At 57.7% G+C, this 18037-nt stretch overlaps 1 protein-coding gene across 1 annotated transcript in view; it reads left to right on the top strand.

The window, feature by feature from the left end:
- Nucleotides 1–17513, top strand: part of TMEM132E (transmembrane protein 132E) — a 47075-nt gene extending 29562 nt beyond the window's left edge. Inside the window, exons 6-9 of the mRNA XM_032789695.1 lie at nucleotides 8507–8712; nucleotides 10789–11068; nucleotides 12964–13155; nucleotides 15747–17513. Of these exons, the coding sequence (XP_032645586.1) occupies nucleotides 8507–8712; nucleotides 10789–11068; nucleotides 12964–13155; nucleotides 15747–16793 (1725 nt within the window). The 3' untranslated portion in view covers nucleotides 16794–17513. The remainder of the gene's footprint in view (nucleotides 1–8506; nucleotides 8713–10788; nucleotides 11069–12963; nucleotides 13156–15746) is intronic.
- Nucleotides 17514–18037: the final 524 nt, after the last annotated feature.

An 18037-nucleotide genomic window follows, 5' to 3' on the forward strand; every position in this document is an offset into this window, starting at 1 on the left:
GGAATTTGGCCCCATGGGGCTGTGGTGATTTACTCCAGTGGAGATTTGGCCCATGGAGCTATGATTTACCCCCACTGGGGTTCTGGCCAATGGGGCTGTGGTGATTTACGCCGAGTAGGGATCTGGCCCCATAGGGCTATGGTGATTTACCCCCAGTGGGAATTTGGCCCATGGGGCTGTGGTGATTTACCCCCACTGGGGATCTGGCTCAGTGGGGCTGTGGTGATTTATGCCGAGTAGGAATCTGGCCCCATAGGGCTCTGGTGATTTACCCGCACTGTGGATTTGGCCCATGGGGCTATGGTGATTTACCCCCAGTGGGGATTTGCCCCATGGGGCTGTGATGATTTACCCCCAGTGGAGATTTGGCCCATGGAGCTGTGGTGATTTACCCCCACTGAGGATCTGGCCCAATGGGGCTGTGGTGATTTATGCCGAGTAGAGTCTGGCCCCATAAGGCTATGGTGATTTCCCCCAGTGGGGATTTGGCCCATGGAGCTGTGGTGATTTACCCCAGTGGAGATTTTCCCCATGGGGATGTGGTGATTTACCCCCAGTGGGGATCTGACTCCACGGGGCTGTGGTGATTTACCCCCACTGAGGATCTGATCGCATGGGGCTGTGGTGATTTACCCCCAGCGGGGATCTGACTACATGGGGCTATGGTGATTTACCCCCAGTGCGGATTTGGCCCATGGGGCTGTGGTAATTTACCCCCAGTGGGGATCTGGCCCACGGGGGCTCTGGTAATTTACCCCCAGTGGGGATCTGACTCCATGGGGCTATGGTGATTTAGCCCCGGTGCGGATTTGGCCCACGGGGCTGTGGTGATTTACCCCAGTAGAGACTCGTGGCAGAACTCTTCCCCCCGGGGGCGCTAAGTGACTCCCTCAGGGGTGTGCAGGGAGTCGTGGCAGAGGCCCAGGCATGCAGCTGGCCAGCTCCCAGGCAAATGCTGTAACGACTGGGCCAACCTCCCTTCCTGGCCCCGAGGCAGCTCCCAGGCCTGGCCGCTCCCTGGGCCCCCAGAGCTGCCAGACTCTGCAGTCTGTGTGCTCCAGCCCCAGGCTGTTGCCTCAGCTCACGCCAAGAGAGACTGGGGAACAGGGCGTGACAGACTCAGTGGGAGAATGTTTACCCGAGTCCCGGAATGAAGCTCTCGTCTGTGCGATTTACTGCCCCCCCCCCCCCTCTAATTTATGGCGACCCGGTCTCTGCAGCATGATAAAACACTGTAGCAGTAATGCACTTCCGGATGGACTCCCAGACACTTAAACTGGCTAATGCGCTGCCGTCCCGCTCATAAATCTACTCCCCCCACAGTCCCTGCACCCAGGGGGAGCAGACACGTGCACACGAACCGGGATGAATAATGGATCGCGCAAACCTCCGGCCCCACAAACTTTGCCTTGTGCTTTGCAGGAGGCGCCTCCTTGCAATCACCGGCTGAGTTATTTTTTGTTTGTGGCTGAGATTTGTTCCGCGGGAGCTTTCCATTACCAGGCGAGATTGGGGAGTTTGAATACGGTGTCTGGGCTGTAAACCTGTTACATAAATCACAGATTACAGAGCGGAATCTGCTATCTGTTCCGGTAAGTCATTGAACGTTAAGAATAGCTGGGGAGCTGAACATGGCGGCCACTGCTGTGTACACAGAGAGGGTATGGAGATATTACACCCAAAAAGCAGGGGTTACAAAAGCATTTAAGGCTGCAAAGTCGAGCACTCAAAAGTTAGGAAATGCCACAAGTAAAGTGTCAGGGGGTAGCCATGGTAATCTGGATCTGTAAAAGCAGCAGAGTCCTGTTGCACCTTATAGACTAACAGACGTATTGGAGCATGAACTTTTGTGAGTAAATACCCACTTTGTCAGATGCATATTAACGCAGTCCCCTTGGGCATATACACTATGATCGAGTCTTTAATGCAGAGGGGGGCAAACTACGGTCTGTGGGTCACATCTGGCCCATGGGACCCTCCTGCCCGGCCCTGAGCTCCTGGCCTGGAAGGCTAGTCCCCGGCCCCTCCCCTGCTGATCCCCCTGCCCCGCAGCCTCAGCTCACTGCGCCATCAGCCCAATCCTCTGGGCGGCCAGGCAGCTGCAGAGCCGGGGCCTGACCCGGTGCTCTGTGCGGTGCGGTGGCATGGCCTACTCCAGCTGGGTGGCACGGCTGCCTGACCCGGTGCTCTGTGTGGCGCGGTGGCGTGGCCGACTCCAGCTGGGCGGCACAGCTGCCTGACCCGGTGCTCTGTGTGGCGCGGTGGCGTGGCCGACTCCAGCTGGGCGGCACAGCTGCCTGACCCGCTGCTCTGTGTGGCGCGGTGGCGTGGCTGACTCCAGCTGGGCGGCACAGCTGCCTGACCCGCTGCTCTGTGTCGCGCGGTGGCGTGGCCAACTCCAGCTGGGCTGCACGGCTGCCTGACCCGGTACTCTGTGTGGCGTGGTGGCGTGGCCAGCTCCAGCTGGGCGGCACGGCTGCCTGACCTGGTGCTCTGTGCGGCACGGTGACGTGGCCGGCTCCAGCTGGACGGCACAGCTGCCTGACCCGGTGCTCTGTGCGGCACAACTGAAGCACCGCCAGCCACTGTGCACCACGCAAGCGTGGTAAGGGTGCAGGGGTCAGCGGGGGCGTGAATATAGGGCAGAAGATTTGGAGGTGGTCAGGGGGTGAAGGTATCGGATAGAGTCAGGGTGATCAGCGGTGGGGGTTTGAATGGGGGCAGCGGAGTCCCGAAGGGAGGCATCAGGAAGGTCAGAAGGATGGGGGTGGAGTGCGGCGCAGGGGCCAGTCAGAGACCAGGTCCCGGGGGGGGGGCAGTCGAGTGAAGGATAGGGGTGGTTGGTATGGGGAGGGGTTCCGGGGGCGCCAGGAATGAGAGGAGGGGTCTGGAATGGGGTGGCGGGGGGCAGTCAGGGGCGGGTACTCTGGGGGCAGTCAGGGGACAGGGAACGGGGGGGTTGGATGGGGAAGCAGGTGGCAGTTAGGAGCAGGCAGTCCGGGGAGGTCAGGGGACAGAGAGTTGGAGGGATGGATGGGGCAGAGGTCCCGGGGGGAGCCTCAAGGGGTGAGAAGCAGGGGGGTCAGATAGAGGGTGGGGGCTGGGCCATACCTGGCTGTTTGGGGAGGCACAGCCTCCCCTAACCGGCCTTCCATACAATTTTGGAAACCCGCTGTGGCCTTCAGGCCAAAAGGTTTGCCTGCCCCTGCTTTAATGCACAGGGTGCCTCTGTCTGCGTCTCCTGTTCTGGGTGCCCAACCTGAGACCCTGTGGTCCAGGAAGTGCTGTCACAACTCAGGGCACTGAAAAGTCAGGCCCTCTGCATCTCAGACAGGAACCTAAAAGAAGATGCCACGTTTGACAGTTTTGACCTTCATCTCTGTGCCTCAATTCCCCAGAGACCGTGAAAGCACCTAGCCTGCCTGGGGGGCCAGGAAGGTAAATGCATTAATGTTGGGAAACGATTAAGGGACTTCATCGAGAGCACCACAGAGAAACCCGGGAGGAAATGAACCGTTCGACAGTCAGAGCAGGGTTTGAATGGGAAGGTCTGGGGCCACCAGGGGATGATGAAGAAGAATGAACCATGGAATAGCTGCTCTCACAGAGCACCGTCCGTCCCGTGCACTGAATGAGGCCGGGAGCCTGTGCAATCTTAATGTTCTTTTAACGTCCTTTTTCTGGATGTAATTGTGATGGATGAACCCCTGTCCTGGGGTCCCACCTGATGTGCTGGGGTCCCACTGAGCCCGCCCTTTCCACTAGCCTGGGTTTCCCCACCCTGCTCGTGCCATGCTAGGCTCTCAAACCTTCTCCAGCTCACACACAGGTACGGCCACACCCAGCTGCAGACACAGACTGAAATCAGCTCCGTGTGGGAGGACTTAGCTAGGAGAATGGCCAGCACTCACGTGCACACCTCCTTTGGGGTATGAACCCAAATAATATTGTCTCATGCTGTATAGAAAGATCCACAGAGCGCAAGCTCATAAAAATTCGCCCTCTCCCTCAATGTGGAGAGAGATCTGCACGACTTCTTCCCCCGTCCCCAGACACGAGTTGCACCAACTGGGTTTTGAAATAAACAAGAAATACTTTTATTAACTACAAAAGAGTAATTGTACGTGACTATAAGGGATAACAAACAGAACAAAGCAGATTACTGAGCAAATAAAACAAAACCCGCAAACTAAGCTTAAAACACTCAAGAAACGGGTTACAAAATGCAATTTCTCACCCTAAACATTGTTTTAGGCAGAGTTTCTGTAGAGTTCCAGTTATTTCCGTTTGCAGACCGGACCCCTGTCTCTGCCTGGACTCAGCCCCTGCCTTTCCCTTCAGGGGGGGTTAGCAATTTTCCTCCTCGAGTGAGGAGGCAATGGAGAAGAGTCCTGATTGCCTCACTTCCCAGCCTTAAATAGAATGTACATAAGGCGAGAATCTTTTGTTTTCCAGTCTGACCCTTGCCCCCTCTTAACGGAAAAACATTGAAAGCCTAAGATGGGGGTCTAGTACCAAGTGACACAATTACCTGACCCTGTAGTGTCAAAGCAGCAACCCGGGGAGCTTCTCAGGAAGGCAGGAGATTAGTATCTTCAAAGTTCGATCGCCCTTCTTAATAGCCCAATCCAGGCTGACGTCCTCCGGTCTGGTGGGTGTTCTCCCAAATACACACACAGTTGTAATTGTTACATGGTCAATAGTCCTAACTTCAGATACAGAAATGATACATGTATGCAAATAGGATAATCACATTCAGTAGCTCATAACCTTTCCAATGATACCTCACATGACCCATCTTGCATAAAACACGCCTCAGTTATGCCATATTCATCTCACAATATTTCTATGAAGAATATGGGGTGCAAATCACACTAATAGCCAGTGTTTTTTAATGCTTTAAATGAAACAGCAACAGCAACAGCTGGGCTCTTTAGATCCCCGGCACAGTCCTGTACCAGCTCAGTTAACGGAGAACTGGTAGCAGTAGTAGGCTATCGTCTATGTGGACCTGCTGCTGGAGGGGGATTGGAGACACACACTTTGCCGGAGGGTTTCACAGCTGTTTGCTGAGAGTGGAGGAGTTCTGAAGCTGATGGAGGCCCCAGGGGTGTGCAGGTACAGGGCACAATGTTCGGTAGCGAAGGGCCTATCCCTCTGAGGGATAGCTCAGTGGTTTGAGCGTTGGCCTGCTAAACCCAGCGTTGTGAGCTGAATCCTTGAGGGGGCCATTTAGGGACCTGGGGTAAAAATCTGTCTGGGGATTGGGCCTGCTTTGAGCAGAGGGTTGGACTAGGTCCCTTCCAACCCTGATATCCTGGGTTCCCTGGAGCCGTATACATGCGGAGGATCTCTTTGCAGTGTTAATGCCGGTGCCTCTGTAGCTGCTCTGGGAGGACAAAGCAGAGACAGCTGCAAAAGGTTCCAGATGCTGAGGGTGAAGCTGGCAGCTCTTAATGGGGCCGGAGCTATCGGTTCCTTGCACAGACAGGCCGTGCTCTCAACACTTTGACATGAATCCTTCAGCTCAGGTTACTCCAAGCATGGCGGTAATAGCGTGCAGTACATTTAAGAACTAATATACAGGGCTGCTCCATCACCGGGACAGGGCGAGTGGCTTTCGGTGAATTGAAACGCTGGTGGCCCCAGACCAGCTGAGCTGGTGAATTTATTACCTAAGGTACTGCGAGCAGCAGACCATCATATTATTGTGATCAATGGCACAATATCCAGAGTGCTCATTCACCAAGGGATTCATTTCCGAGCTCATCTTTATTCAGACGCAGCCCGGCACAGCTGAGATTGTCTGCAGACATGCTGAGCTTGTGTCTATCTGATGTCAACGCCGGGCCAAGGAGAGCTTGAGAAATTAAATACCCCCTTCTTGTGCCTTCCCACACTGCCCACAGTACAGCACCTGCCTGATCAGGGCCGGATCCCGCGGGGCTCAGCGCCCGCAATCGGGGCCAGATTCCCCAGGGCTCAGCGCCTGCGATCGGGGCCAGATCCCCCGGGGCTCAGCACTCGCGATTGGGGATGGATCCCCGGGGCTCAGAGCCCGCAATCGGAACTGGGTTCCCCGGGGCTTAGCGCTAGCTTTCGGGGCCAGATCCCCCGGGGCTCAGCGCCCGCAATCAGGGTTGGATTCCCTGGGGCTCAGCACCCACGATCGGAGCCAGATTCCCCAGGGCTCAGCGCCCACGATCGGGGCCGGATTCTCCGGGGCCCAGCGCCCGCTATCGAAGCCAGATCCCCTGGGGCTCAGCACCCGCGATCGGAGCCAGATTCCCCGGGGCTCAGCGCCCACGATCGGGGCCAGATTCTCCGGGGCCCAGCGCCCGCTATTGAAGCCAGATCCCCTGGGGCTCAGCACCCGCGATCGGAGCCAGATTCTCCGGGGCCCAGCGCCCGCGATCGAAGCCAGATCCCCTGGGGCTCAGCACCCGCGATCGGGGCCAGATCCCCTGGGGCTCAGTGCCCGCGATCAGGGCTGGATTCCCCAGGGCTCAGCGCCTGCGATCGGGGCTGGATTCCCCAGGGCTTAGCACCCGCAATCCGCACCAGATTCCAAGAGTTCAGCTCCCATTTAGACACCTAAACAAAGGCCAGATTTGCACAAACATCCTATTGTGACAAGCATCCAGCACACCAAGTACTTGAGAAAACCAGGCCCCATCCTGGGTGCCGAGCCCATCTGCAAACCTCCCCAAGCAGATCTGATTTTCAGCCACCACCGCTGTTTCAGTGGAGAGCGTTTTGCATCTGTCAGTCATCGAGCTCACATGTTTTTCTGAAACCGCAAACCCAACTCGGTGCATCTGACTGAGCTGATCTGCAGAGGCAGCTGGGTCAATGGCCAATCTCTCAGGTGCAGAGACGCAGGCTGGATCATTTGCAGCTGTGGAATTGCACTCACAGAGACACAGGCTGCCTGGAGACCTTGAACAGCATCAGAGACTCTGGCTTGAGATCCTCCTTCCACCCTCCGGGCAGGCAATGTTGCATTCTGGACTTACAGCCCTCAGAGAAAACATGAGCAATTCATTAGTAATTTCCTCCCTTAGCTCCTTAATTGGCTTGGATTGGTCTGTAATAAGCGACCCCCTCAGGATATATTTAATGTTATTTGCATAAATGGAAATTAAAGCATGGGGGAGACACAACAATGGGATTAAAATTGATTCGGTGGAGAAACATCTCAAGGCATTAACGTTAATGACGGTCACGGGGGTGCCAGTGAATAGCACCTTAAAGGCAGATCCCATGTAAATACATTAGCAAGATTGCACGGCTAATAGGGATTGCTTCCGTTAAATGAATTGTTCCAGGACGCGCCGCTGGCACGTGGAAGAGGTGTGTCTAATGCAATTGACTTATCCACTCGGCGCTGCACAGCAGAGGTGTGGTGAGCTCCCTGGGTTTATCGAGCTGCTTCTGATATTACAGGGCTGGGTGCAGAGCAAGGGTGCGCTTGCGTTTATGGATTTAGGAGCTGATGGGTTGATTCTTAGCTCTCCCCGTGTGAGCCAGGACAAGTCGTGTAAACTCTCCATTGCTTTGACACAGTTGGAGAAGTTTCAGAAAGATGCAGGACGGCACAAGGGAAAACTGACTCTAGACACAGCTCGTCCTGTCGCAGCCGGTGTCAGAAAAGGGGAGGGAGGAACACTGGGAATTTCAGGGCCTTTTCGGGTTTCGATAGAGCCAAAACAAAATGACCATTTTGAGTCAAAGCCAAATGAAATAAACGTTTTTGTTGCAAATGGAAACACTTTAAACAGACATTGTTGAATGAAAATGTTTGATTGAAGGGGGGGGGGTGTTTTGACCAGGTTTGGGTGTTATCCAGCCTCTATGAGGGGAATGTGGTGGGAGGTATCACAGAGGCTGATTGTCTAGATCCATAGATCTCAAAGCACATTACAAAGGAAAGTCAGTAGCATTATCTTTATTTTACTGGCGGGTACACTGAGGCACAGCAAAGTGCAGGCATTTGCCTGTGGTCACAGAGCAAGTCAGTGACAGAGTCTGGGGCCCCCAAGACCATTCTCTTCACTGGACCATATGTGCAACTGCTTGCTTGTGGTGTGCATGTTTGCTGCAATCGCACATGTACATGTCCTGATTTTATAGGGACAGTCCTGATTTTGGGTTTTTTTCTTATATAGGCTCCTATTACCCCCCATCCCCCGTCCTGATATTTCACATTTGCTGTCTGGTCACCCTATCCATAATGCGGAGCAACGGCTTTGGGGACCACACCTCCCAGCAGTCAGTGCTCCAGCAGGAGCTAAGTGCCCAGCTGCACTGCATGCTGGGAGTTGTAGTCTCCCCAGGCCACATGCCATTGGGATCTGGCCCCCCAGCTCTGGCCAAGTTGCGGCAGGAATGGGGGTGTTAGGGCGCCCCCTGCTGCAAGGCTCAATCCAACCTGCAGCCTTGGGAGTGGCCGCGGGCCGCCGACCCCGCTGCTCAGTGCCGGCGCTTCTCTCCCTGTCCTCTCCAGGTGTCCAGCAGCTGCGACTATGTGTTTGTGAGTGGGAAGGAGACGCGCGGCTCCATGAATGCCCGGGTGACCTTCAGCTACGAGCACCTGAGCGCCCTGCTGGAGATGACCGTGTGGGTGCCCAAGCTGCCGCTGCACATTGAGCTGTCGGACCCCAGGCTGAGCCAAGTGAAGGGCTGGAGGGTGCCCATCCTGCCAGACAGGAGGTGCGCCCCTGCATGGGGGGCGGAGGGGAGCTCATGCCCCACGGGCCAGGGCACTTGCAGCCGGGGGAGTGGGGAGCAGGGGACTCTGCCCTTGCCCGGCTTTGCCAGTCACAAATGCAGTTCCCGTTGGCTTGGTGCTCCGCCCGTCTGGGAATCAGTCCCTGCTGCTCTGCACTTCCTGCAGCTGGAAGATCCTCCAGGCAGGGAACCAGCCCAGCTCCCCTTGACGGCCTCCTCCCGGCAGTAATGGAGAAGGCTTGGGCCCTGTGCTCTGAAAGGCTGCGCCGCGGGACGAGCTGCCCTGCTTGGCCACTGGAGGGCACCGCCGAGCGAAACAAAGCCCCCCTTTTCCAAAGGGGGCAGCATGCTGCCAGCATGGCGCCCTAGCACCTGCGGCCTGAATCACCAGGGACCCTCATGCTGCCCCCCCCAGCTCCGCAGGGCTGGACGAGCTGCCTTTGCTGGGGTGTTTCTAGGGCACAGTGACTCTGTGCAGACAGCTCACAACTCCGCCAGGCTCTGAGGGGAGAGAGGGCCTGGGGCGGAGACCCTTTACGTTAACCCCATCCCCTCCAACAGCAAATGCCACGTGCCGTGGGATCTCATAGACTTAAGGTCAGAAGGGACCATTATGATCATCTAGTTTGACCTCCTGCACAATGCAGGCCACAGAATCTCACCCGCCCACTCCTGTAACAACCCCCTAACCTATGTCTGAGCTACTGAAGTCCTCAAATCGTGGTTTAAAGACCTCAAGGTGCAGAGAATCCTCCAGCAAATGACCAGTGCCCCATGCTGCAGAGGAAGGCGAAAACTCCCCAGGGCCTCTGCCAATCTGCCCTGGAGGAAAATTCCTTCCTGACCCCAAATATGACGATCAGCTAAACCCTGAGCATGTGGGCAAGACTCACCAGCCAGTACCCAGGAAAGAATTCTCTGTAGTAACTCAGATCCCACCCCATCTAACATCCCATCACAGACCATTGGGCATATTTACCTGCTAATCATCAAATATCAATTAATTGCCAAAATTAGGCTATCCCATCATACCATCCCCTCCATAAACTTATCAAGCTTAGTCTTGAAGCCAAACATGTCTTTTGCCCCCACTGCTCCCCTTGGAAGGCTGCCGTCCTGTGCCACCTGCATCCAGAACCCTTTTGTCAGCCAGCTGCCTGTGTGGTTTCTGCCCCCTGGGGGTGCTTTGCTATTTGTAGCAATGCTATTGCACATCTTGATTTAGACACAGGCCTCACCGCTGAATTGCAGCTACTTCTGGGGTGGAGCATGGAGGCTGCTGAACTGCACGGTAACAGGGCTGGAAATGAAGGCGCGTGGCGTATATATCGAGCCACCTGCGAGAAAATCCTAGATCTGTAGGGCAGGAGGGGAAATCAAGGCGTCTTTTCATCCAAACCCTCTGCGCTGAAGCAGAAGCAAGAAGACCTAGATCGTCCCTGACAGGTGTTTGTCCAACTTGTCGGTAAAACCTTCAACGACGGGGATCCTGCTTAGGCCAGCTGTTTCGGGGCTTGACTATTCGTAGAGCTAGAAAGTGTTTCCTAATATCTAACCTGAATTTCCCTTGCTGCAGACTAAGCTGATTGTGTGTCCTGACCTCAGTGAGCACGGAGACCAGTTGATCCCACGCTCTTTTTAACAGCTATTTACATATTTCATGGCTATTATCCGGTGCCCCATGTCTTCCCTTCTCTAGAATCTGAACACGAGTCAGGTTTTCTAAACCTTTGCTCATTTTTGTGGCTCTCCTCCCGAATTTCTCCAGTTTGAGTACATCTTTCTGACAGTGCGGCGCCCGGAATTGGATGCAGCACTCCAGTCGAGGCCTCCCCGGTGCTGACAATTACCTCCCGGGGCCTGTTAATACAGCCCTTTTTGCACCTGCCTCACGCTGTTGGCTCCCGCTCAGTTTGTGATCCCCGCTAGCCCCCCAAATCCTTTCCAGCAGTATTGTCACCTAGCTAGGAGCCCATTCCTGCGATGAGTCACTGGCCTCTGTTACCTTGGTACCCACTAGCTGCAGGGCAGGGTGGCTGATTTGTCTTGTGCCCCCAGGTCAGTGCGGGAGAGCGAGGATGACGAGGATGAGGATGAGCGGAAGCAGAACCGGGGCTGCACCCTGCAGTACCAGCACTCCACCCTGCAGGTCTTCACCCAGTTCCACACCACCTCCTTGGAGGGCACCGACCAGGTCATCACCATGCTGGGACCCGACTGGCTGGTGGAGGTCACCGACCTGGTCAGCGACTTCATGAAGGTGGATGACCCCCGGGTGGCCCAGCTGGTGGACAGCAGCACGCTGGCCGGGCGGGAGCCGGGCACCACGCTCTTCAAGGTATGGGCCCCTCACCCCCTTTGCTCGGGGCGGGGGGAATCACGTGGCTGGAGCTGGAAGGCAGCGCTGGAACGAGCCCTGCGTGCAGAGAGGTGAGTGGGTAAGCTGGGGGCCCGTGCCTGGGCTCATGGGGCACCTCAGCTGGCACATACTTGCTAGAGGTGATCAGGGATTCCCATGGGGCCCCTGTCCCTCGGGGTTGAGCTAACAGCTGATGAAGCAGGGGAGGAAGTCCTTCCCTTCCCCCCCAGTGGGGGTCAGGCTGTTTCCTGCCCCTCCTCCCTCCAGCCATTATATATTGGACGGGGGCAGTGGCTGGTACCAGGCTCCAGCAGCTGAAGGCTGGGCCACCCAGAAGGGGCCCCTGGGAGCATGATGGAGCAAGTCACGTGGTTAGGGACAGGCTACCCACAGGCTAACCGAGCTGGGGCTAGTTGCAGGTAGGACTGTGGCTGTATCTGATTGCAGGTTGGCTCAGGGCTGCAGCCCAGCTCTGTACATGGACCCCGCTGGAAATCCCCAGTCAGGGTCAGTTCCACTGCCTGTCACCCTAGAGTTAAACGGGTGGAGGCACCTTTCACCCACTGCCTGTAAATGAGCCTCCCACAGGCATGGGGCCGATTGGCTGATGCCGGATACCAGCCGCTGTCAGCGGGGAACCACTCCAAAGCTCCTTGCCCTGGAGAGCATCTCCCTCCTGCAGCCGCCCCCCAGGGCAGGGTGTGTGCTGCAGGTGCTGCCCCTTTCCCTGGTTGGCCAGAAGGAGAGGTCAGCCGGCACCAGGCGTCTGAGGGGCTGTACACAAAAGGGACAGGCCTCAGGCTGGGGTAGTCTGGATCTGGGGTCCTTTGCAGCTTTCTGGTCCAGAGGCCAGCCTGGGTGTGTCCGATGCACAGAGGGCATGTGCAGGGTGTTGGCATCCTACGCTCGGAGTCCCCCAAAGAGGCAGTAAATGTGCAAATTCTCTGCTGTGCTGAAGCAGGCGTCCTCCCCGCCATAGGCGCCCGTCCCTGAGGACCCCGCGCCCCAGAAGCAGCGTCTGCCTGGCCGAGCCCTGCCTCCGATCCTCGCTCCGGCTGTGAATGTCATCCTGGCTTTGAAGCTCAGCAGCAGACACTCTCTTTCCTCCCACTGGGGCTGGGGGAAGGGGAGGGGTGACGGGGTGGGCTCCAGCCATTAACTGCAACGCCGGGCGGCTCGGGCTGTAATTAGTTCTGGGCCTGGGCTTGGTTACACTTTTCTAAGCGAAATTCCTGGTTTCTTCGATACTGGCTTCAAAGGGCCGAGCGTCTCAAGGTCAGCACGGCCGGTGCCGGCGGATCAGAGCTCTCCAGGAAATCCCGCTCCTTGTGCAGCAGCAGCTTGGGCGCGGTGCAGGCAAAGGTCGTGCCCATGGGGTCGTCTCTGGGGCCCTGCCAGACGCTTTGTCAGCTCCCTGGCTCTCTGGAGGCCAGCGATGTTCCTTGGCTGAGGAGGAGGCTAGGAGTATGGGGGAACTGCAGCGCTGCTTTGTGGGAAAGGGTGGGCCCTCCTTGGCATCAGCAGGGCACTGCTGTAAGGGAGCTTCCAGCACAGGGGGTGGTCCCTCGTTGGCGTTGGCAGGGCACTGCTGTGAGGGAGCTCACAGCACTGGGGGTGGTCCCTCGTTGGCGTCGGCAGGGCACTGCTGAGGGAGCTCACAGTACTGGGGGTGGTCCCTCATTGGTGTTGGCAGGGCACTGCTGTGAGGGAGCTCACAGCATTGGGGGTGGTCCCTCATTGGCATTGGCAGGGCACTGTTGTGAGGGAGCTCACAGCACTGGGGGTGGTCCCTCGGCATTGGCAGGGCAGTGCCAAGAGGCGGTGGGTCACTGGCTGGGCCATCACAGCCACTCCCCGACCGCTCTCTCTTGCAGGTGGAGTCCCCGCTCATGGAGGCAGTGCTGGGGGAGACGGTGGTGACGGTGGCGGACGAGAAGGTCAGCATCATCGATCTGAAGGCCCAGGTGGTGTCCAGCCTGTCACTCTCCCTCCATCCCAGCCCCGGCAACAGCCACACCATCGTGGCTAAGACGGCCGCCCAGCAGACGCTGAACTTCTCCAAGCAGGTAACACAGGGCTCACGCCACATGGCTCACCGAGTGTGGGACTACGCCTCCCAGCATGCACTTTGGCTTTCCATGGAGCATTGCATGCTGGGGCCTGTAGTCTCTCAGTGCCACACCCGCGCATGGGCACCTGTACTCACTGCTCTGCCATTTGGATGCGGTCCTGCCCCGGAGAGGGCCTCTGGCTGAGGCACCCTTCAAATAACTCGCTCAGAGGAGGGACGGGGCATGCGGTGCAGCTCAGGGTCAGGCTGTAGGGTGCAATGATTTCATTGGGGCTCAGCAGAAATTCGCCCCCATCCCATGTGATGTGGCAGGACTGCTCATTTCTGGCTGGGAGAGGCCCTGGCTCCATCTGGGGGGTGGGATCCCCGATCTGCTGGGCTCGATCTGACTCCTGTAAGAGCCTGTAAAACGGCGGGAGTTCCCATTGCTCTCATTCTGTGTAACCCCTGGTGCCAAGCCCCTCCTGGAAACCTCACACGGCCAGCTGGCCGGCAGGGATGACCCTGCAGCTGCTCCTCCTGGCTGCACTGGCACTGCTCTGCTGGCAGAAGTCAGGGGCCTCTCTGGCTCCTCTCTCACCGATCCCTGGCTGGATCCAAGCAGGGCCAGGGCAGCCAATGGTGGGAGCAGACGGTGAGGGGGTTCAGTACTGGCCCCCTAAACCACCCACCCTAGATACCCACAGCACCCATTCACCTGCCTACCCAGACACCCCCAGTTCCCATCCACTGACTGACCCCAGCTCCACCAGAAACCCACCCTCTTACCCCCAAGCTTCCGGCAGCTCTGTGTCCTGCCCCAGCCACTGTTTGGGTCAGGGTGTGTTGATCATATGCAAATTAATTACAAACATGCAAATTAGCTCATTAACTAATTTGCATGCTCAACTTTGCATCTGTACCAAACTTGTCAGCTATGCCTAAGAGCCGCCAGGTGAGGCTTGGCCCTGGGAATCGTTTGCAGCAGTGCCTTGGCATGGCACTGGCACAGGGCGTGATATCCCAGGGCTCTTCGCTGGCCATATTGTGCTGTGCAGCGCCCTGTAGGGGATCTCCAGGGGGCTCTGCGGTACGAGAGCAACTGAGCAACACGCTTTACAGTGAAGTCAGTGCCAGGCATGATGACAGGTGGGTGTCATGGGACTGCTGCTGAAATAAGAGTTTTGATGAGGGTGAAATGGGCCCAAGGAATTGAACCCGTGGACACCAGGGCCCAGGGGGAGGTCATAAATCCTTCCTCTCTGTGGGGGCTTTTTATAAGTCTGCTGAACAGCTCAGTCCTTTCAAACCCATACTCCCTCCTAGAGAGAGAGACAGAGAATGGGGAATGGATGGACGGATGGCTGAAAAGATTGTCGGATGGATGGATGGAGAGCTTGGGGGATGGATGAACAGCATGGGGGATGGAGTGAGTGGGGGAGGGAGGGAGAGAATGGATAGATAGGATGGCGGGTTGATGAACGGATGGAGGGTTGGAAAGCATGGAGGATGAATGGATGGACAGAATGGGGGATGGTGGGATGGATAGATGGATGGATGGTTGGGGAGCATTGGGGATGGAGGGATGGATGAATGGTTGGGGAGCATGGGGGATGGAGGGTTGGATGGATGGTTGGGGAGCGTGGGGGATGGAAGGATGGATGGATGGTTGGGGAACATGGAGGATGGAGGGATGGATGGTTGGGGATCATGGAGGATGGAGGGATGGATGGATGGTTGGGGAGCATGAGGGGTGGAGGAAGGGATGAATGGTTGGGGAGCGTGGGGGATGGAGGGATGGATGGATGGTTGGGGAGCGTGGGGGATGGAGGGATGGATGGATGGTTGGGGAGCGTGGGGGATGGAGGGATGGATGGATGGTTGGGGAGCGTGGGGGTTGGAGGGATGGATGGATGGTTGGGGAGCATGGGGGATGGAGAGATGGATGGATGGTTGGGAAGCGTGGGGGATGGAGGGATGGATGGATGGTTGGGGAGCGTGGGGGTTGGAGAGAGGATGGTTGGGGAGCGTGGGGGATGGATGAATTGATGGATGGTTAGGCAGCATGGGGGATGGATGGATGGTTAGGGAGCATGGGGGATGGAGGGATGGGTGGTTGGGGAGCTTGGGGGATGGAGAGATGGATGGATGGTTGGTGAGCATGGGGGATAGAGGGATGGATGGTTGGGGAGCATGGGGGATGGAGAGATGGATGGATGGTTGGGAAGCGTGGGGGATGGAGGGATGGATGGATGGTTGGGGAGCGTGGGGGTTGGAGAGAGGATGGTTGGGGAGCGTGGGGGATGGATGAATTGATGGATGGTTAGGCAGCATGGGGGATGGATGGATGGTTAGGGAGCATGGGGGATGGAGGGATGGGTGGTTGGGGAGCTTGGGGGATGGAGAGATGGATGGATGGTTGGTGAGCATGGGGGATAGAGGGATGGATGGTTGGGGAGCATGGGGGATGGAGAGATGGATGGTTGGGGAGCATGGGGGATGGATGGATGGATGGTTGGGGAGCATGGGGGATGGAGGGATCGACAGATGGAGGAAGAGATGGATGCATAGATAGGTAGATGCCTGTTCCCCGTGTTTGTTTTGCAGGAAGCCCTCCTGAGCATGTGGGTCTCATACAGTGATGGCACCACAGTCCCCCTCTCCCTCTATGACCCCAAAGACTATAACCTGGTGGTGAGCAGCCTGGATGAGAAAGTGGTGTCAGTGACCCAGGACCGGGCCTTCCCATTGGTGGTGGCGGAAGGCGAGGGGGCTGGAGACCTACTGCGTGCCGAGCTGGTCATCTGCGAGAGCTGCCAGAAGACCAAGCGCAAGAGCGTGCTCTTCACGGCGCTGGCCAGCGTGCGGGTGCGCTTCAGCTCCGAGGAGGACCCCACCTACGACTATGGGGATGCTGGCCATGTGCCGAGCAAGCCGGGGACCTCGGGGAGTGAGGAAAGCGTGGCCAGCACCACCCTGCGGGCAGATGTGGAGAGGAAGCTGGAGCCCAGCCAGGACAGCAGAGCTCCCAGCATCCCCCATACCACTGAGGATTTCCCCACCATCCCCACAGGCTTTGTGCAGGTGCCACGGGGGCTGACGGATCTGGAGATCGGCATGTATGCCCTGCTGGGTGTCTTCTGCTTGGCCATCCTGGTCTTCCTCATCAACTGCATAGTCTTCGTGCTGAAGTATAGGCACAAGCGCATCCCGCCCGAGGGCCAGACCAACATGGACCACTCCCACCACTGGGTCTTCTTGGGCAATGGGCAGCCCCTGAGGGTCCAGAATGACCTCTCCCCTCCGCCTGAGAGCCCTGGCAACCCGCTGGAGAGTGTCCAGACCTGCTGCCATGGGGACCACCAGAGCAGCGGCAGCTCACAGACCAGCGTGCAGAGCCAGGTGCACGGACGGGGAGATGGTTCCTCAGGGGGCTCCACCAGGGACCAGAGCGAGGACCCACTCAACTCGCCCACCTCCAAGAGGAAGCGGGTGAAGTTCACCACCTTTGCCACGCTGCCCTCCGAGGAGCTGGCCTACAACTCCATCCCCATTGCCGACGAGGAGGACCTGGAGTGGGTGTGCCAGGACATGGGGCTACAGGATCCCGAGGTGCTCCACGACTACATCTGCAGGATCAAGGAGATCGCTTAGCGGGTTGCCGCACCCTGCCACACCACGCCAGCCACCGCCCTCCGGCCAGGGCTTGAGCGGATACCCCAGACCCTGACCGCGGGAGCTGATTTTCAATACTCCCCTCCCTTTCCTTTTCGCTCTCTCTTCCGCGCACGGGGCTTCCCCTTCCGCCACTTTTTTTTTCGTTGAAAGGGAACAAGTGTCTAGCGAGCCAAACAGAGCGGGGTGAACCCCGGTGTCCCGAGGGAGCAAGGGGCCGCCTCTGCCTTCCGCCCACTCACCGCCAAAGTGCCGAGGTGCCTGCACGCTGCTTGCACAAACGCCCCCCCTCCTGCCGGGCGGTAGGTGGTGCCGTAGAGGGGAGCTGGCACAGCAGGGGGCGCGGAGCCCCGCATTATGGGGAAGACACTGGTGGGGGTGCAGGAGCCAGAGCTAGAGCAAGAAGGGATTGGGGGGGGGCAGGTTCAGACCTGGAGCGATAACGGTCAGCGTGGAGGGCTCAGCTCGGATGTGCCCGCTCTCCACGTGCCCTGACGCTGTCTTGCCCTGCCCTGCGAACCACTGACCGAGCGGCGCGGCCTCCTGCCCCGCAGCCTCCGAGCGAGCGTCGGCCACGAAAGATGAACAGGATTTCTCTGCTTTACTTTGTTGCACAATAATGTTGAATAAATATACATTCAGGGATCCCCCCGATGGGCCCGGTCCTGCCACCGGTGTCACGGGACACGCTGCTCTGAACGCCGGGGGAAGGGAGGGAAGTAACGGGCAGGGGGCAGGGCCCTGAGCTAAGGACCACTGGTACCTCGGGAGTGCACAGAAAGCTAGAGCTAAGCCGTGTGGCTTTGGCTCAGCCAACCCTGCTGTCACCGCCCCTGGGGAATAGGTGGCCACTCCCTTTGCCAATCAGCCCATGTCTGTCCCTGCTGTCTGTGCCAGGCCCTGGGCTTCTCACTCCCGTCCGGGGCCTGTTCCCGCCACATGTAGCTTCGCTTCTGAAAAGCCAGGGCTGGCACGAAGCAGGGGAGGGAGGGATTGAGGCCAGGGACCCCGTTGGCCTCTGAACCCAACCCCAAAGCTCCTGAGCTGCTTGGGAATCTAAAGCCGAGGTTCTCGGCCGCGGGCCAAGCTCTTGCTGCTTCTCCCAGCTCCTCAGTCCCATGCCCGCGCCCGCTTGCGTTTCATAGTCCCAGCGTGTGTGCCTTACACAAATGGAAGCACATGCGGAAGTGGCCCCAATCGGCATGTGAAGAGTCCCCTCGGCT

This window comes from Chelonoidis abingdonii, chromosome 20, assembly GCF_003597395.2.
Source record: "Chelonoidis abingdonii isolate Lonesome George chromosome 20, CheloAbing_2.0, whole genome shotgun sequence".
In the NCBI taxonomy this organism is placed as follows: Eukaryota; Metazoa; Chordata; order Testudines; family Testudinidae; genus Chelonoidis; species Chelonoidis abingdonii.